The 21,007-nt window shown below is 51.4% G+C and overlaps 1 protein-coding gene across 3 annotated transcripts in view; it reads right to left on the bottom strand.

Annotated features, from left to right (window-relative positions):
• The window catches only part of LOC100523747 (phospholipid-transporting ATPase IB), a 516,487-nt gene extending 496,153 nt beyond the window's left edge, over positions 1-20,334 (bottom strand). The window contains exon 1 of one of the 3 annotated variants that reach the window (XM_021065485.1): positions 19,921-20,334. Coding sequence is in view for 1 of the 3 variants with exons in the window: in XM_021065478.1 (XP_020921137.1) it covers positions 19,504-19,579 (76 nt within the window). In the remaining 2 variants the exon portion in view is untranslated. Of the gene's footprint in view, positions 1-18,798; positions 18,943-19,503; positions 19,619-19,920 lie in introns of those variants that run through there. The other 2 variants (XM_021065478.1, XM_021065484.1) reach the window with 2 other exon arrangements.

Here is a 21,007-nt window from a genome sequence, read left to right as displayed (position 1 = left end):
AACTATAATTGAAGATGCTAAAATCAGGGCATCACAACAACGCTTTATGAAAGTGTTATCATTCTTTGCATGTCTTCAGAAAGCCCATTATTTCTATATTTAAGCTGCTGCCTGTGCGACACTCCGAGAGGGCCAGAGCACTGTTCTGAATCTATAAGCAGAAATGAAATGATTAGGCATAAAATCAGTTTCCTTGAACTATCTGGTGAAGGAACTAAGACAGTCGTCTCAAAGCCAGAGAGCAATGAGGATTTCCTAATTAAAGTCTTTTATTTTTGGCTTTTTAGGGCCACACGGGCAGCATATGGAGGTTCCCAGGCTAGGGGTCTAATTGGAGCTTCAGCGGCCAGCCTACACCACAGCCACAGCCCCGCCAGATCCGAGCCACGTCTGTGACCTACACCACAGCTCCTGGCAAGGCCGGATCCTTAACCCACTGAGTGAGGCCAGGGATCTGAACCCGCATCCACATGGTTCCTAGTCGGATTCGTTTCCGCTGAGCCAAGACAGGAACTCCTTAAACAGTCTTTTAAAATGAGGCCAAGATTGTGGTGTAGGCTGGCGGCTGCCGCTCCGGTTCAGCTCCTAGCCTGGGAACGTCCATATGCCACAGGTGCGGCCCTAAAAAGGAAAAACATAAAAAATATAAATATAAAAAGAAGACAATAACATAAAATAAGGCCAAGATTATTGGGGGGGAGAGAAGAGTTTGAGGCCAGCACTTAGTACAGATGACCCCAAAAGAGGCCTCCCTAATGAGATGCTAATGCAGTAATGCTAATGCAGTAATGCCTCACAAACCGGGCTGCCGAGGAAGCACCTTCTGCAGAAGCCGGAGAACAATGTCTTTCGGCAGGATGGACCCACAGCCACCGCCACCACCTGTGATCCTGCCGGGAAACAGGGCCTCCCTAGGTAGCAGGGCCTTGACCGCTCTCACCCTGCCCCGCAGGAAGCTGCGGGGCTGCGCCGACGGCCGGGCCCCAAGCACACTCGTGAACTAAGGCGAGGGGGCCCCCGCTGGCGCCAGCGGAGCCATGACCTTTGGTCACAAGAGACACCAGCGGCACGTCAATAAAGGAGGGCGATGGCACCAGCGACGTCTGTGGCAGCTCCCGTCACCCGGGCACAGCGCCTCCTGGGACAGAGGCCACAGTATCCCTCTCCAGTTGAATCCGCTTCCTTCCAGGCCTTTCCATCACTTCCCCGCTGTGAAATGTCTTAGCAGCCGCTACCGCATTCCTCATAAGGCCCTTGCAGAAGCCTCCTCTGGATGAAATCAGCCCTGCTTCCCGATCCCGTCCACTCCCCCAGACCTCAGTAGGGACAGTCCCGGGGCAGAAGAAGCCTTTCTCACTCCTCGTTGACTCCACTGGGAATCTGGGATCCAAGTTTCCAATTCAGACTCTGTTAATATTATCATTAGAATTGCACTTTCTAAAATACAGAAAGCTAAAAGCATTTGTTTCTTTGGGGGGGGGGCAAGCCCACAGCATGCAGAAGTTCCTGGGCCAGAGATCAAACCTGTGCCACATCAGTGACAGCACCAGGTCCTTAACCCACTGAACCACCAGGGAGCTCCCAAGCTGGACTTTTTAAATCTTGTTTGGTGGATTTTAACTCTTGGTAGTGAGCAAGGTTCTCCACAGGGAGCCCAACACTCAGCTGCACTCTCTTCCTCAGGAGACTGGGCCCAGGATGGGAAGGAACCCCAGTGATGAGGCACAAGATCCACCTTCCTGGAGTTCCCGTTGTGGCTCAGCAGGTTAGGAACCCGACTAGCATCCAAAAGGATGTGGGTTCCATCCCTGGCCTCATTCAGTGAGTTAAGGATCCGGTGTTGCTGTGGCTGTGGTGTAGGCTGGCAGCTGCAGCTCCCATTCGACCCCTAGCCTGGGAACTTCCATAAGCTGCAATTGCGGACCTAAAAAGCAAAAAAAAAAAAAAAAAAAAAAAAAAACCAGGAGTTCCCATCGTGGTGCAGCGGAAATGAATCTGACTAGGAACCATGAGGCTGCAGGTTCAATCCCTGGCCTCACTCAAGTGGGTTAAGGATCTGGCGTGGCCGTGAACTGTGGTATAGGTTGAAGACACGGCTCGGATCCCGTGTTGCTGTGGCTGTGGTGTAGACGGGCGGCTACAGCTCCAATTAGACCCCTAGCCTGGGAACCTCCATATGCCGCACTAGGTGCAGCCCTAAAATGACCAAAAAAAAAAAATCTTCCTGCTTCCCTGCTCTCTGCAGCTCAGCATCCTGTTCCCTCGAGCCCTCAACTGAGCTGCCCACGGGGCTCCAGTCCTCTCAGAAGTATATGCGTTCTCACAGGGGTCCCAGAGCTGGAACGTGGTGACACAGACCAAGCCGCTCCTGTAGCCAGGCTGCTGCCTGGGTCCCTGACACAGGCCTGGTCTGGACCTCAGGGTCCCCCAGACTCCCGGGAAGAAGGACATGGCCTTATCACAGTGGGACCAGTTCCTGAGCTGTCCAGGTGCAACCAGGCAGACCAGCCAGCAAGAATGAGCCAGAATCGCCTCTGTCAAGGCACAGAAATCCCCATGGATGTCTCGCTGAATGGAGCCCTTGTACGATTTGCGAAGCGTTCTGGGTGGTGAACACAACTCGGGCTGCCCCCAAAGGCAGGGCTCCCTCGGTCCTAGGGTGGGAAGAAGAGCGATGTGGCAGAGGAGAGGGAGTCAGCCAGCCACCGTGGCTCGGCTTCTTCCTGGGGACCAGGGCCAGAGGGGGTCCCCCCGCCCTTAATCCAAAGCGGGAAACCTGACCCGAACCGCCAAGGCTACGGGAACCTGAAACGTCCATGGGAGTTTGACCACTGCCGTCGGAGGAGGCGGCCTTTCCTTCAGGCTCTCTTTTATTAGCAGGTGTTCGGGGCCAAATTTGCCTCTGCCAATTTTTCGGTTCCCCATCTCACTGAAGCTGTGCTCCTCACCCACGTGGGTGCCTGCCTCAGAAGCCTGAGCAGCTGGCTTGCCTCCTCTCTGCCCCACATCCCCACACCAAATCAAATCGAATCGAATGGAATTTCTCCTGGGAGCACCACTTCCCTCCGCCCCCAGGATTCCACCCCCCCAATTCCTCTCCTGTTAACCCTTTCCTAGACCTAATCCCTCTCATCTCCAAGCCATTCCCCGCAGTGGAACCAGAGGCAAAACTCTCTAGTGCAAATCCCACTGCGGCACCTTAAAATCCCACCCCCTTGGAGGTCAAATTCAAACTGTTGAAGGAGGCTGGGCTTTCTGGCTCCCCAGACAGGTCGAGTGCAGCCCCCTCACCCTCCCGCCTTAGGCTGTAGGCTCACTCCCCACCCAGCGGCACGTTCTCAGGACTTACTCAGCACCTGCACACAGCACGCACTCAGCCCGCCGCATCCCATCTGATGGATGAGAACACAAACGAGGCCCCTCCATCCCTTGTGCTCCAAGGATGTGTCATCTGTGACAACTACACTGACAGCTTCCATGCAAATCACAGAATCACGCACATGAACGCCCCCAATTTCAAGTTCCCTACCCTCTAAACACCTGACCTGCGGTGAGTCACAGCCACAGCTCCCAAATGACTCAAATCCGTGGGCAATGGTTCCTTAAAGATAAATATGTTAGAAAAACATATTTCCAGACCGTACGTTCCCGTTGGACTCTGGGGGAACATGGTGGCCCCTCCTACAGAGGAACCCCCCCACCTCACCATAGAGAAAGCTGGCCCAGAAAGAAGCATCTGGAAGCAGAGGAGCTGGAAACTTCCAGGTCACCCAGAAAGTTGCCGGCAAAGGTGGAGGTAGAATTTACACCCATGCGACTCAATCTGAATTCTGTCTGGAGAGGGTTTTTTCCAGATTTTCTCCAGCACCAGCTGATGCTGTGCGGGCACAGCCTGGTTCAGCCAGTCTCTTCCAGCTCAATGTTAGTAACGAAATAAACTTTCCCACGGGACAAGAACCATCTCACCAAGGAAGGCTTCAAATTCCAAGGCCCTGATTTCCACTAGTCTTTTTTTTTCAAGGGCTGCACCTGTGGCATATGGAAGCTCCCAGGCTAGGGGTCAGATCAGAGCTGCAGCTGCTGGCCTACACCACAGCCACAGCAACGCCGGATCCAAGACACCCCTGTGACCTAGCCGCAGCTTGAGGACAGACCAGATCCTTAAACCAGTGATCGAGGCCAGAGAGCAAACCCGCATCCTCGTGGATACTATGTCGGGTTCTTAACCCACTGAGCCACAATGGGAACTGGTGCCCAACCAGATTCAGCAGCCCCTCCTGAAAGGCAGAGAAAGAATGAGATTAAGCCAGTAACTCCTGGGCTTGTTTTTGATGAAAACCTGGGAGCCAGCAAGGAAGACAAGCTACACTTAAAGAGCACTGGAACTCATTCTTGTCCTTTCAGGCGCATAGAAAGTCACGCCCCCAACACACTGAGGCCCCACGGCCACGCCACCTGCTCAGGGCTAATGACTGGTTCTCCTCCTCCTCCATGGGTCTGCAGCTTCCCCCTCCCAACCCAAAAGCACTTCTCTCTGTCACTCACCATCTAGCCTAAATTATATTCACTGCTAAAAAAAGGATAGCTTGAAGCAGGAGAATAGAGATGAAAAATGGTTATTTGGGGAGAAAACAGCTTTTGGCTGCCACTTAAAGGAAACAAGGGCCTCTCTACTATAGCCTGAGCAAGCATTTAAGTAATAACTGGCCCTTTTTTTTCAGATGTATAAGCTGACGGGTATAAGCACTTGCTGTAGCAGAACTGGCTGAAACTGTGTGAGAAAATGCCCCGTCCGTTACAGCATCAGGCCATTTACGGCAGATCCTGTTTTTTGGGGTGGGGGGCGGGGAGGTCTGCCCTCGAGGCCCGTGGAAATTCCCCGGCCAGGGCCCAACCCAAGCCGCTGCAGCGACAACACTGGATCTTTAACCTGCTACGCCACACGGGAACTCCTGCAGATCCAATTCTTTTAACACTTTCACTAAAAAGAATAACAATCCCTTTCGTCTGCACGATGCTTAACCACCCTAAAGGGTTTTTGCATACTTTTCATTTTACCCTCAATAGTCTTCAATGCTGCAAGGCTAAGAACACATTCAAACTGTACAGAGAAGAGGAGTTTCAGAGAAGGTAGGGACCCCGAGTCATTTCCCAACTGGGCATTTTCCACTGTGGGCCTGATTCATCTTTGTATAAGCCCAGTGTGGCAGGTGTTCAATGAATGGATAAAAATTCACCACTCGTGACAGCCGAAAATGTGAAAATAAAACAAGAGCCAGTAAATAATAAGCTACCCACGGTCGAACCGGGCAGTCTGAGGACCCACGTGGATTCAGGCTGTCCCCACAATCTCACCCACAGCTTTCCAGAAAATGTGTCACATTGTATGAGAAATAAGTTTATGAACATCTTGCTCCTCACCTGGGTTCTCAAGGTTAGGAACCAAGTCACATTCTGATTTGTGTTTCCCGAACAGTATGGAGATTCCTCAAAAACCTAAAGACGGAATTACCATATGATCCAGCAATCCCACTCCTGGGCATCTCTCCAGAGAAAACCATGACTCGACAAGATACATGGACTCCGATGGTCACTGCAGCACTATTTCCAATAGCCAAGGCATGGAAGCCACCTAAATGTCCATCGACAGAGGAGTGGATCCAGAAGATGTGGTCCATACACACAGTGGAATATTACTCAGCCATTAAAAGGAAAGAAATAACGGCATTTGCAGCAACATGGATAGACCTAGAAATGATCATGCTAAGTGAAGTTAGACAGTGAGACACCAACGTCATATGCCATCACTTACACGTGGCATCTAAAAAAGGACCCAATGAACTTCTTTGCAGAAAAGAAACCGATGCATGGACTTTGAAAAACTTCAGGTCACCAAAGGAGACAGGGAGGGGAAGGGATGGGCTGGGTGTCTGGGATGGGAAGGTAGTAAAACTGGCTTATGATGATGGTTGTACAGCTATAAATGTAATAATGCACTGAGCTAAAAAAATAAAAATGGGGAGTTCCCTTCGTGGCACAGTGGTTAACGAATCCGACTAGGAACCATGAGGTTGCGGGTTCGGTCCCTGCCCTTGCTCAGTGGGTTAACGATCCGGCGTTGCCGTGAGCTGTGGTGTAGGTTGCAGACGCGGCTCGGATCCCGCGTTGCTGTGGCTCTGGCGTAGGCCGGTGGCTACAGCTCTGATTCGACCCCTAGTCTGGGAACCTCCATATGCTTCAGGAGTGGCCCAAGAAATAGCAAAAAAAAAGACAAAAAAAATAAAAATGGAAAAATAAAAATACGTTGGCATTCATTTTAAAAAAAAGAAATCTGGGGGAGGGGCGAACAACAATCTAACTGGGGCTGCAGGAGGAGGGGCAGTGGGGTTGGGGGGTAGGGAGGCCATACTCAACAAGGGAACCAAGACGTGAGAATTTCCCCCCAAAGAGAGACATGATTCTGAGGCTGAAAGAGCTCTCAGCACTGAGCATTTCACTAATGGAAAAAAACAAAACAAAACAAAAACACACCCTACTTAGGCTATGACATCGAAATGTGAGACCATCAAGGACAAAACTATTACAAACTAATCAAAAAGAAAAACAGCTTAGTTGCAAAGGAAGGAGAGTCAGATTGACATCGATTCTTATCAGCAAATCTGGGTAGGAGAAGAGAGTGAAGCAGTATCTTTAAAATGCTGAAGGTAGAGTTCCCGTCGTGGCTCAGTGGTTGGCGAATCCGACGAGGAACCACGAGGTTGTGGGTTCGATCCCTGGCCTCGCTCAGGGGGTTAAGGATCCGGCGTTGCCCTGAGCTGTGGTGTAGGTCAAAGACTCGGCTCGGATCCTGCATTGCTGGGGCTATGGCTATGGCATAGGTCAGCAGCTGTAGCTCCGGTTAGACCCCTGGCCTGGGAACCTCCATATGCCGCGGAGCGGCCCTAGAAAAGGCAAAAAGACAAAAATAAATAAATAAATACATAAAAATAAAGTGCTGAAGGAAAAGCATTTCAAGCCTAGAATTCTGAATTCAGCAAAACCATCCCTTCATGGTGAGGGGCACAAAGAATCTGTTCCGCACTCACAGGTGGTCCCTGGGAAATCCAGAAGGAAGGGCGCTTTGGTGAGCCAATAAATTCTAAGCATCCTCTCCCCGCTGCTGGAGCCAACTGGCTGATGTCGGCAAGCAGGCAGTGGGGGAGGGGAAACACGGCCACTGCGGGTCGTCCTCTCCCCTGGGGGCTCAGACTGGCCAGGAAAAGAATGTACATGCTGATTCATCCTAGCCGTTGCGAGGGGGGAACGATAAGGAGGTACGTGTGTTCCTAATTTAAAAGCCCCCTCTGGAAGAGTAAGTTTACAGGTGTAAGTTTCAAAAGGTTGAGGAAAAATATGACCAAAGAAAACTTGAAGCAACAACAGCATAATCCATGAAAGAAAATATTGATAAATTGGATGCTTTTTTAGTTAAAAACTTGCAAAGGACACTGGTAGAAAAGGAAAAGACAAGCCACAGACCGGGAGAAGAAGCCTCAAAACACACATCTGATAAAGGACTTTATTCAAAACCTACAAAGAAGGTGGAGCGCCCCTTGTGGCGGACGGAAACAAATCCGACTAGTAACCATGAGGGTGCGGGTTCGATCCCTGGCCTCTGCTCAGTGGGCTAAGGATCCAGCGGTGCCTCGAGCTGTGGTGTAAATGGAAGATGCAGCTCGGATCCTGTATTACAGTGGCTGTGGCGTAGGTCAGCGGCTATAGCTCAGATTGGACCCCTAGCCTGGGAACTTCCATATGCCACAGATTCTGCCCTACAGAGCAAAACCAAATAGGTAAATAAATACATTAATTCATTTAATTAAATACAATATACAAAGAACTCTTGAAGCGCAATGAGAAAACAAGCAACTTGATTTACAAATGGGCAGATCTGACCAGATGCTTCACCAAAGAAGGGATGGTGTATACAGATGGCGTTTAAGCACAGGAAAAGATGCTGCACATCCCAGGTCTCTGGTAAGTGCAAATTAACACGAGAAGGAGATGGAGTTCCCATCGCGGCTCAGCAGGTTAGGAACCTGTGGGAAAACAGGTTCTGAAGTGGCTGCACAATGGCACGTGGCTAGTACATGGTTACCTATGGGAACGGGGCTGAAAGGGGCTGGAAGAAGGATATGCACCAACTGAGAGAACACGGGGTCGACTGGAACGCGGAGTCAGGCACCTGTTTCTCAAGATGGCCCGCATTGAGAGCGATGGCCAGTTTCCCTCCTGCCCTAGAGATGAGAACAGCTGCCTAAAGGCCGCAGGGGAAGAAGCGCTTTCCCCGTGACTGCGAGCAGCCACGTCCCTAAGCCTGTTCCCGCCTCCCATTTCCAAGGAGCACAATGAAAGCGGTGAGGCACCAGCATCTGGGCTCTGGATCCTTGAGGTCTTGAGCCCCGGCCCCGGCCCCAGCCCCGGCCCATCTTTAAACTTTACTCTGTCTATGTATCTTTCTTCATCGCTGTTCAACTTTTAAGCTTTGCGGGGCCCGTGCTTCACCTTCCCCTGCTTGCTGAGCTCGTCTTGGCATGAATGCAACTAGTATCCATGAGGAGGCAGGTTCAATCCCTGACCTCACTCAGTGGGTTAAGGATCCGGCGTTGCTGTGAGCTGTGGTGTAGGTCACAGATGCAGCTTGGATCCTGAGTGGCTGTGGCTGTCGTGTCGGCTGGCAGCTGCAGCTCCGATTCGACCCCTAGCCTGGAAATCTCCACATGCCACAGGTGTGGCCCTAAAAAGCAAACAACAACAACAGCAACAAGGAGCTACCACTACACATCATTAGAATGGCTAAAACCCAGTGTCCTACTGACAACGCCAAATGCTGGTGGGGCTGTGGAGCAACAGGAACTCCCGTCCACTGCTGTTGGGAATGAAAAATGGTGCAGCCGCTTTCAAAGGCTGGCAGTTTCTTAAAAATTAGATACGCTCTCTTTTTTTTTTTTTTTTTGCCTTTTCTAGGGTTGCTCCTGAGGCATATGGATGTTCCCAGGCTAGGCATCTAATCGGAGCTGTAGCTGCCAGCGACAGCCACACCCACAGCAACACGGGATCCGAGCCGCGTCTTCAACCTACACCACAGCTCACGGCAACGCCAGGTCCTTAACCCACTGAGCAAGGCCAGGGATCGAACCCACAACCTCATGGATCCTAGTCAGATTCGCTAGCCACTGAGCCATGACAGGAACTCCAAAAATTAGATACACTCTTACCATATGATTCAGCAACTGTGCTCTTCGGTATTGGACCAAAACAGGTGAAAAACTCATGTCTACACAAAAACCTGCACCCAGATGTTTAAAGCAGCTTTATTCATAATTGCTGAAACTTGGCAACAACCTTCAGCAGGTTAATGGATAAATTGTGGTACATGTAGACGTATGAACAGTGCTCAGAGATTTTAAAGAAGGAAGGGGAGGGAGGGAGGAAGGAAGAAAGAAAAGAAGGAAAGAAACAAACAGGAAGGAAGGAAGGAATGAGCTACCCGTCGTGAAGAAGAACCTTAAATGCACATCACTAAGCAAAAGAGGCCAGTACAAAAAGGCTACATTCTGTAGGATTCCAACCAAATGATATTCTGGAAAAGGCAAAACTATGGAGATCGTTAAAAAGATCAGGGGTTGGCAGGGGCTGGGGAAGGAGTTAGCAGAGCACAGCGGGCAGTGAAAAGACTCCTAGTGAGACTGTATGATGGGTGCATATCATTACACATCCATCACCGTGCGACACTACAGCACTGAATTCAGACTTAACATAGGCGTCATCACATCCCAGATGTCACCTGCTGGGTCTCCACATAATATCGCTGGCATCGCCCTGCGTATATCCTGTCAACATACCATCCTCAGAAAAGAGCCGAGATGAGGGGCCTAGGAGCACAGACTACTTCTCCAACTCCGGAGCATTTTGCCACACTCCCAGCCACGCTCAGAACGCCCCATCTCTACTGAAAGATATCACAGACTACAGACCATAGACTGAGAGTTAAATCATTTCCCGAAGCAAAAGATCCACACGCCCTGATACAATGTCTCAGGCCACCACACACAGCACAAACACCAACCTGATTACCAACTCTGTATCTATTATCACAGCCCACAATTTCATCACCGCAGCCTAGAAGAAATTCCCCCAAAAAACTCAAAAGTCACGAGCAACCTAAAAAGTCTAGCCCTGGTCATAAAACTCACTTTGTTTTCTCAGCAGGACTCGCTGCCACTAACTGTCCGATGATCTTTGAACGCTGCCTACTTGAATTTTCTTTTTCCTTTTCTATTTGCTTCTTCCATTTGTTTCTGGGACACTCATTTAAGCAAGTAGTACCTTATGGAGAAAACAGACACTAAGAGGGAAACTTTAAAATGTGTTGCTTAGGAGTTCCCATCGTGGCTCAGTGGTTAATGAATCCGACTAGGAACCATGAGGTTGCAGGTTCAATCCCTGGCCTTGCTCAGTGGGTTAAGGATCCAGCATTGCCCTGAGCTGTGGTGTAGGTTGTAGAAGCGGCTCGGATCCCGCGCTGCTGTGGCTCTGGTGTAGGCCAGTGGCTACAGCTCCGATTCAACCCCTAGCCTGGGAACCTCCATACGCCACAGGAGCGGCCCAAAAATTGGCAAAAAGACCAAAATAATAGTAATAATAATAAATAAAAAATAAAATGTGTTGCTTAAAGGAGTTCCTGTTGTGGCTCGGCAGAAACAAATCCGACTAGTATCCGTGAGGATTGAGGGTTCGATCCCTGGCTTCACTCAGTGGGTTAAGGATCTGGCGCTGCCGTGAGCTGTGGTGTAGGTCACACACGCGGCTCAGATCTGGTGTGACTGTGGCTGTGGCGCAGGCTGGTGGCTACAGCTCCGATTCAACCACTAGCCTGGAAACCTCCATACGCCACGGGTGTGTCTCTAAAAGGAAATAAAACAAAATAAAATGTGTTGCTTAAAAAAAAAAATGCAACGAGAATTAATGACTGGCCTCTGGGAAGATGATGCCCACAGGTCATGAAGGAGGGTGATGGGCCTTCTGCTTTCCCTGGACAGTGGAGCACGTGGCCAAAACGTTCCTCTAACCATTAACGGCAAGTGTATAATGTTTGAGGTTCCTCCATGCAAATATCGACTGATAACACCAGACATCAAAGACTCAAGCACTAGGTTTTGCTAGAGATTAAGTTCAAAGAAATTAAATAGGACTTTGCAGTATTACAACCCTGTTCTTTTGCAAAATTAATTCTAGGTGGGTCTCTTAGATGTGTCCAAGAGAGATTTTCACTTAATGTAAGAGGAGGTGAAATAACCCTTACAAGAGCACGGTCAGAGGAGTTCCCGCTGTGGCCCAGTGAGTTAAGGACCTGGCGTTGCCACGGCTGCAACATAGGTCACAGCTGTGCTTCAGATTCAATTCCTGGTCCAGGTACTTCCATAGGCCGTGGGTGTGGCCAAAAGAAATTAAAATTAAATGTATTAAATAAAAGAGGACACAAAGGAACTTACCTAGGAAACAGAAACAGACTCACAGACACGGAGAACAGACCTGGGGCTACCAAGGGGGAGAGGGAGGGAGTGGGATGGACCGGGAGGTTGGGATTAGCCCACGCAAACTGGTATACATGGGATGGATAACGAAGGTTCTACTCTAAGCACAGGGAGTTATACTCAATATCCTGTCATAAACCATAATGGAGAAGAATATGAAAAATGTGCATGTATCAGTATGTCTTCTGCGGTTACTCAGTTATACGTATAACTCGTCACTCTGCTATACGGAAATTAACCCAACACTGCAAACCAACGATACCTCAATTAGGTTATTTTTGAATTCTGTAGTTTTAAAACCAATGTTATATTTCCTCAGTGCATGAGAATAAAGAAAATAAAAAGAAAATGGAAAAAAGCATCTTAAATAAGGCTACTCATGATGAGGCTAAAAATAGCTGATAAGAGGCCCGATCCTGCGGTGCCCTGACCTGAATAAATCACCCGGCAGTGCAGTGTTTCTCCTCCTGAATATGAATGGACCTCTCTTTGACAGGAAAGAGACTCATCTAAGCCGGAGGACAGCAAGCATCTTTGCACTGAGGACCTGCAGGGAGATTTCCCACGTCCGAACAGAGATGTGCTGCCCCCGAGTATGGTTTGCTCACCCTAGTTCTAGTACGATCACTCTTGGTCACGTGCCTACAGTAATCCCGGGCTCTCTGGGCTGCTGACAGCTAGCAGAGAAAAAGAAAATGGAAAAGCACCCAAACGCTCCGCCAAAATGTGGGACGTGTGACATCTGCTTCCTATTTGGAAGAGGATTGCAACACAATGGCACACTTACTTGCAAATGTACAACCTCTAAATCAAAGTTAACCCGGATTTTTAGGGTGAAAATTGGTGATATGCGGGATTTGGGTTCTTACGGAAAGACAGTGAGCAAGGTCCAGCAAGAGACTCAGGCACAGAGACATCACACACAGGGGGGGACTGTGGCCCTGCGCGTTGTCTGGGTGTTTGCAGGCGCCACCAACCAGCCCCGCGTGGGTGCTCTCCAAGGTCCTGCTTCCACGATTGCCCTTGACAGTGATGGGGAGAAACTCCCAAGGCACGGATGTGACATCACTTTTATTTTTAGCCTTTCATGGTTGTTCACATTTGTCCTGGGCATTTTTCTTTCCGCCTAAGTGGGTGTAAATAATACCTGTGCGCAGTGTGGGACTGGCCGGAGGTTATATTTAGTAAATGCAAAGATGCAGGTTGGAAAGGTGCTCTGAACGCATCCTCCTGGAAATGTGTGAAGACCTTTTAGTGAGGAATTTCAGCTTAACCCATTTGTCTAGCTGGCACCTCTGTCGGATGAGGGTTTAAGATAAAACATCCATTGGACAAGTAAAATCAGTGAATGATGAAACAACAGAAGCCATCGACTGAGGGGCTTACTGGCCCCTGTCGGGTAGAGGGCCTACTTTTTTATTTATTATTATTATTATTATTATTTTGATTTTAGGCTGCACCTGCAGCATGTGGAAATTCCCAGGCTAGGAGTCAAATCAGAGCTATAGCTGCCAGCCTACACCACAGCCACAGCAACACCAGATCCAAGCCTCATCTGTGACCTACACCACAGCTCATGGCAACGCTGGATCCTGAACCCACTGAGCAAGGCCAGGGATCGAACCTGCATCCTCATGGATACCATTTGCGTTCGTTACTGCTGAGCCATGATGGGAACTCTGAAGGTGACAACCTGCAGAGACAGGAGAAGATGAAGACTCTGCCCACACTCAGAGTGACTACTGGGTGACCACATACACCTGGATAACGACACAAAAAGGACCTTAAACCCTCCAATGGCAGTCACCTCCTAGTGAGGCCCCCATCATTCGATTTAGGTGGGAAAGTGATGACAACTGCAGGTTTTGCCAATTCTGCCGCTATGCAGGGCACGTATCTAGGCGGTGGAGGCTCCTTTGGCTGAGGTGGGCAGCATGAGAGGGATCTGACGCGCCGGTGATACCAGCTTGAGCACTATCACAGGGTCTTTTTAACAGGTGGAGTGATTAATGTCTGCAATTTTGTACACATGGCTCACTGATCACAACCAGCCCATGAAATACGAAATGTACTTTCATCCTCATCAGTAAGAGAAGTAAAGGAAGCTTTCAGCAGAAATCATCACAACCCCGTAAATCAACTACGCTGCAATAAAACGTCCTTAAAATTTTTAATAAATTGATTTAAAAAAGTAAGGGAAGCTTTTTCTTTTTTTTCTTTTTTTTCTTTTTGGCTTTTTATGGCTGCACCTGCAGCATATGGAGGTTCCCAGGCTAGGGGTCTTATCAAAGCTACAGCTACCAGCCTACACCACAGCCACGGCAATGCCAGATCCTTAACCCACTGAGCGAGGCCAGGGATCGAACCCACGACCTCATGGTTCCTAGTCCGATTCGTTTCCACTGCACCACAATGGGAACTCCTAAAGGAAGTTCTTTAACGTTATAGAGATAGCAAATGACAGGGTCAAAATTAGACCAAGTCCAAAAAGAACCCATGGCAGAGCTCGCTCAGATCTTTATCGGGCACCCACAGGACAGACAGCACAGAAAATGCAAGAAATTAGGCCCAGTCCCTGCTTCCTCCTTGAGGGCCGGAATAAAGGATGACTGAGCTTGCGCTGACCACACAGGTCTGATGTGAGGCAGGCGGCTGGGGACGGTGGCAAGCGCCCTGGGTCTGGGAGTTGGCTGCTCCTGCCGGAAGGGGACCAGCAAGCAAGTCCCGGCGGGGGATTATTTTTGTCTTCTGTGAAATGAGGGACTTAATCCCTCTGAAATCCCTTCCAGCCTTTCCCTTCGAGCTGTTCGTCCTTTCCGCTGCCCCAGTTCTCCTCATCCTCCCCTGGAAACTCGGGCCAGGCTGTCAGGGGGGAACCAGATCCATGTAGGATCGAGGTTGTTTGTTTTTGCTCTTTAGAGCCGCACCTGCCGCATACGGAGGTTCCCAAGCAAGGGGTTGAATTGGAGCTGCAGCTGCCGACCTACACCGCAGCCACAGCAACACTGGATTGTAGTCCCATCTGCAACCTACACCACAGCTCAGGGCAACACCAGATCCTTAACCCACTGAGCAAGGCCAGGGATCAAACCCTCATGGATACTAGTTGGGTTCTTAACCCACTGAGCCACAGCGGGAACTCCTTTTAAATTTTGATTTTTTTTTTGTGCTAGGATCACGTTTTAAAACAAAACTAAACAACCACCATGACTGAAGACCAGGAGAGGGCAGAAGAGACGGAGCGGGGAGTGTGGACCCGGAGATAAACCAGCCTCCAGTGTCCGCCCTGGGTCCGTGCACTTCCTGCCTGCTGGCTCTTCATCGCTCACCTCTTGTCCTTTAGCCACATCTAAAAACTCAGTACGACAGGAGTAAGCTTGTACCCTGGACACTGCTGACGGCCTCGGACACCGTCATCCACAGGAAACAACTCCCCTCCCTGCTGTGCACGCCGCTTGTCCCCACCGCACGCCCACAGGCACACTCACCGCTTCTCTCCTTATTCACCCATGTGCACTGCGAGGCCGGGTCTTCCAGGGTCGAGGGCACCCTCACCCCACGGACTGGCACACAGGAGGGCCTTCACACAGATCTGCTCAAATCAACCGCTCTGGTGCCACTCTGCCTCCCTCGCTAGACTGAACGGCTCCACCCTGACCAGGCTGTAAGCTCCATAAATGCTGAAGGATCACCCCCACTAGTCTTTGCATTCCCAGCCCCTGGTAAAAGGTCTGAACACACGCAAAGTAGGTTTGGGAGGAAAGCAGACCTGACAAAAGAACAGGAGACTCTCCAGGTTAAGACGGGAGTCTGAGACAGATCGTGGGCAGGAAATATATATATATGTGTGTATATATATATTTAAATATAATATAAATATATAATATAAAAATAACTCCAGAATTATTTTACCAAACAGCATACAGCTCAGCATGCAATCTTTTTTTATGATTTTTATTTTTTCCATGATAGCTGATTTGCTGTGTTCTGTCAATTTCTACCGTAAAGCAAAGTGACCCAGTCATTCATATACATACACATTCTTTTTCTCACATTATCTTCCACCGTGTTCCATCACAAGTGACTGGATATAGTTCCCAGGGCTATACAGCAGGATCCCATTGCTTATCCACTCCACATGCAATAGTTTGCATCTATGAACCCCAAACTCCCAGTCCAGCCCACTCCCTCCCCCGCCCTCTTGGCAACCACAAGCCTGTCCTCCAAGGCCAGGCGTTTCCTTTCTATGGAAAGGTTCATTTGTCGGCGCACGATCTTAAAGCACTGGGACTCTTGACCCTTTCACTCCTGGCTGGTGAAGAATGAGCAGCATACTTTGCAGCAAGCACCCCAAGGTCTAAGCCCATCCCTGCCCCAGACCCTACCACGACCTTCAGGCAGGAGGTCACGTGGCCAGCACAAAGCTTCTTAAGCTCAGAGGCTCTGCAGGGCTCCAGAAATAGGTGACGGGCGATTCTATTGCCCTGAGGGATTTTGACTCGTGTCTCCCACAGGGGGTAGACTGCCACGAGACCTGAAACATGAGACTTACTGACCTCATTTGGTCAAAAACTACGATGGTCTACTTTTTTACATGCAACTCTATATTCTGAGATCATCCTAGATGCGCATGCAGGTGTAAAAAAAAATGACCCTGAGATTCTGGGCAGCCTTCAGCCAGTGGCCCCCCAAGGGCGCCATCCTGCAAAATTACACAACAAGCCCGCAACCCGAACACTGATGGTAAGTCTAGACCCGGGACCATCTCCATCACAAGGATCCGCTCGTGGGGACCAGTCCTCCTTCGTCCAGCCCCTCCGTCACCCCGGCAGCCACCAATCTGTTCTTCGCTTCTCTGATTCTGTTCTTTAGCGAAGGTTGTATAAATAGGATGAGACAGGGTGGAAACTTTGGGGACGGGACTTCCAGCACTCGGCACAGCTCTGCAGAGCCACCCGAGCTGCTGGGCAGTGTTCCCTGGGGGGCGCCCACCACAATTTTGTTCCATCACCCAGTGGCTGAAGGACATCTAGTTTTTTGGCTATTATAACTCTTATAAGTAGAGCTGCTATGAATATTGATGTACCACTTTTTGTGGGAAGAGAAGTTTCTGTTTCTCTGGAAGAAATGCTCAAGGGTATAACTGCTATTCATCACCGCCATTCTGATAGGTGCGTCATGATTTACCTTTTTTTTTTTTTTTTTTTTTGGTCATCTCTGTGGCATGTGGAAGTTCCCAGGCCAGCGTTCGCACCTGTGCCACAGCAGTGACCTGAGCCACAGCAGTGACAATGCCACATCCTTAACCCTCTGAGCCAAAAGGGAATTCTAGAAAAGGCTCTTTCAAAAACACCTGGGGAGGGAGTTTCCACTGTGCCTCAGTAGGTTAAGAACCCGACTGGTATCCAGGAGGATGTGGGTTCGATCCCTGGCCACACTCAGTGGGTTAAGGATCCAGTGTTGCTGTGAGCTGTGGTGTAGGTTGCAGATGCTGATCGGATCCCATGTTGCTGTGGCTCTGGCGCAGGCCGGCAGCTGCAGCTCCAATATGACCCCTAGCCTGGGAACCTCTGTATGTCGAAGGTTCAGCTTAAAAAAAAAAAAAAGAAAAAAATTTTTAATGAAATAAAAATACCCGGGGAGGAGTATGGGGCTGCAAAGAGCCAAGACATTTTTGCAGGATGGTGACGTGCCCTAAGCTTTGGGTGCTGGTCCTGCTGATGGCACTGTCCTGGCTCCACAGCTCCATCAGGAGCGGAGACCAGGAGGTCTCAGAGCAGGACCTCACAGCACTCCCAGTCCCCCCGCCCCGGTCTCTCCGCTGTCATCATCGACGTCATCGTCCAAACCAACCCTAGTTCTCTAAACCCAAGCTCTCCTGTGTGCCCCGGGGAGCCCACCCTGTCCAGGGTCCCCCCTTCCTCACAGTGTGAAAATCCTCGAAATAGTCCCCCGTCTCTTAAAACCATCCTCTCTGTCTTCTGGAACTCGCAGCCGATCCATCACCAAGGTCCCCTCAGCCTCCACCCTGACTTCCCTCTCTGCCTCCCCAGCGACGCGGCTCCTCCCTGTGGCTCTCAGGTCACTGCCCTCCTTTCTCCCTAAAACCCGCTGGCTTTGACCTTCACACCATCCACTGTATGACTGTAACATTCACCTTAAAGCAGTCTTCTGGGACTCCTCACCTCTGCCAGCAACCATGCCATCTGCGCCGCCTCCCCCCGCTACAAAATTCGCCCCAAAGAGTTTTCTGGGGTGAATGAGTTGTTCTCACAGACATTCTGCCCTGTGATTAGACAAACTCAGCTCCTTGCAAGGTCACCTGTGTCCTCCAGATGCTGGATAAACGGGCGACTCTCTCCCAAGTCGCCCTCCACCCAGCTAAACACCAGTGCTTCCTGGGTTCCCTCCCAGCTCCCAGGCATCCTTGACGCCCCGCGCCCCGCTACTGCCCTCATCTCCCTGACCTTGAAATGAGGGGCAAAGACCCCTCTCCTTTTGGCCACATCTGTACACACTGGTTACATAATCCGCTTGTTCACAAACTCAGGACTCTTCCAAGAGTAGGGTCATGGGGAAAGCTGTCACACACGCCCATCCTGGGGGCTGGGCCTGCTGGGCACTCCCCAACACCCACCTCTGGTCTGGAGACCCGCCTGAGTCTCTCCACTCAGCTCAAGGGCGTGTTCAAAACCAAATTCTCCACCCACCCCCAAAAGAGAACCCTGCTCTTTCTGCTGTTTTCCACATCTCAGTAACGGGCACGACCTCCCCATTTGGAAGATCAAAAACTTCGGAGCCCCCTCGGAGTCTCCTCTTTCACTTACGCCTCCCATCCCAACCATGAGCACCCGCTGCTGGCTCTGCCTTCAAACATATGCAGACCGCCCCCCCCCTCCACCCGGACACCGACGTGGGCACCATCTGGCACCCGGACGGCGCCGCCCCTCCCACCAGCTCCCCGCAGTCTAGTCTCAGCGGGCGGCCCGGGATCCTTTTACTGGGACTCTCCGCCAGTGAATGTGAAGGTGCCCTTTCCACCCCTCATGTCAACTGCCTGATAAGCTGTTTCCCGCTCCCATTATTCAAACACAGAAATAGAAAAGTCACTTCTTTTTATACGCCTTGTTTCTCAAAACGAGCCAAGCGCACGAAGAATACCAGTGACCCTCAGCTCCAAACTGCAAAGCGGGTACCTTCCTGGTATCCAAGATCTACCTACCAACTTGCCAAGAGTCCTGAAATAGCACGAAACCCAATCATGCTGAGGCTCCCTGTCAATTATTCATGACTAAGGGTGTCGATAACCCACCGCGGCTCATAATCACGACATCCAGCTCAACCAGACCGTGGTTCCCAAACACGTTACATAACAAAGAAAACGCGGTGCGGCTCCGAGGCCCAACCCCGGGCTCGCGGGGGACCGCCTGGCGTCCCCAGGGGGTGGGGAGGGGGAGGGGCGCCGGCTAGTGTGTCGCGGCGCGCGGTCCCAGGGCGCCCCCCTCGGGTGTTCCAAAGCCTCGGAGCCCCTTGCCCGCCCACCCCCAGCTCTGCGGCAAAACTCCCGCGGCGAGGCGGGAGGGGCGAGATGCTGGTGCGCAGCATCCTCCCCCCCACCCGCACCCCCACCCCCGGCGGACTCCCGGCCCACGGCTGCGGGGACAGGGACGGGCGATGGGGGGTGGGCGATGGGGGAACGATGACGGGCAAAGGGGGCCGGCTGCCGCCCCCGCCCGCACCTGCCGGACGCCCGGGCTCGGACTCTCCGCCTTCCCCCCCACCTCCCCCCGGCCTGCGTCTCGCGGGGGTCACGACGCCCAGGCCCCCTCCCCCCGGCGCGGGGCGGGGGCACGGGGGGGGCGGGGTGTCCTGACCGCGCCCCCGGCCCCGACCCCGCCCCGCCCGCGCCCCGCACCCCTGCTCTCACCAACGGACGCGCGGAGCCGCGACCTCCGGGGCAGGGACATCTTAAAAGCCTGGTCGGGGCCGGGGCCGTTGGGCATCGCGCCCCTGGCGGGCGCTGCGCGGAGCTGGGCGCCGGCCGGCCGACCCGAGGGCCATGGGGGGCCCGCCGGGCGGTGCGGGGGCCTCCTGCGCGGGGCTGCGCCGTCCGTGCCGCAGCGGCGCCCAGTGCGGCGGCGCCCGGGCTGCGGGGCTGCGGGGCTGCGGACGCCGGGCGCCGGCGGAGGGGGGGCCCGGCCTCCGGGGAAGCCTCTGGAACGTCACGCAGGACGAGGCGCCTTCAGGTGCGGAGGAGGCGGGGGATGGGGGCAGCGGTGTCTTAGAGGTTCGTCCGGGAGACGGGGGACCCTTTCTGTCCGCGCCCATCTGCTGTGTGGTTTACCTGTCAGCTCTTGTCGGGAGGCGCTGGTGTGAGTCGTTCAGGAGGAGAAAATGTTTTATATGCAGGACCATAAAAAGCCCTGCCCGTAGAAGAAAAAGCTAGGAGATGGAACATCATCAGAAAGAAAACTTCTGGAGTTCCCTGGTGGCCTAGCAGTTAAGGATCTGGCATTGTCGCTGCTATGGTTCAGGTCCCTGCCGTGGCACGGGTTCGATCCCTGGTCCAGGAACTTTTGCGTGCCACGTGCTCGCAGCCAAAAGCGAGAGCACATGAATAGAACCCCCCTCCCCCCGAAAGGGAAAAGCCATTCAGGACGCATCCCTCAGAGGAGGACTTGTGTCTGGGATACAGGGAGTGATAAACAACTGTACATCACCGTAACAAGACAAGTCTAACTTGTCCATCCTCAGGAAAAGGCCCATCAGAACACAACCTAGTCGCCTTCATACCCTCTAGGCCAGTGAAATCAAGATAAGCAACTCCAGAATTCAGCTTGCTGCTGAGAGTGTAAAATGTTAGAACTGCTCTGGCAACTTGTAGGTGCCGTGGCAGTTAAAGCTCCATCTTCCTTAAACTCGGACACTCCCCTTCTGGGTATTTAGCCATGAGAAGTGAACACATATTTACCAAAAAAAAAAAAAAGAAAGAAAGAAAGAAAGAAAAGAAAGGTTAAGAATATGAATAGGTTTTAATTTTTTTACTTTTGTTGATGTATAATTGATTTACAGTGCAGAGATCATTTCTGCTGTACAACAAAGCGATTCAGCCACACCGAAGCACACAGCCACTCTCATTCAGACTCCTTTCCCACATGGATGATCACAGAATATTGGGGAGAGTTCCCTGTGCTACACAGCAGGTCCCCGCTGGCCAGTCATGCCATAGACTTCAGGGTGCATGTGCCAGTCCCCAACCCCCTGTCCATCCCTCTCCTGCCACCTGTCCCCTTTGGTGACCAGAACTTTGTTTTCAAAGTCTGTGAGATGAATGGTTGCTTTATTCCTAATACCTCGAACTAGAAACAACCCAACAGGTCGATGGATAAACGAATTACAGTATAATCATCTAATGGGAGATGACTCAGCAG

This window comes from Sus scrofa, chromosome 11 (genome assembly GCF_000003025.6).
Source record: "Sus scrofa isolate TJ Tabasco breed Duroc chromosome 11, Sscrofa11.1, whole genome shotgun sequence".
Classification (NCBI taxonomy): Eukaryota; Metazoa; Chordata; class Mammalia; order Artiodactyla; family Suidae; genus Sus; species Sus scrofa.
Note: the sequence above shows the minus strand (reverse complement) of the source record. Positions and strands in the feature narration are given on the sequence as shown.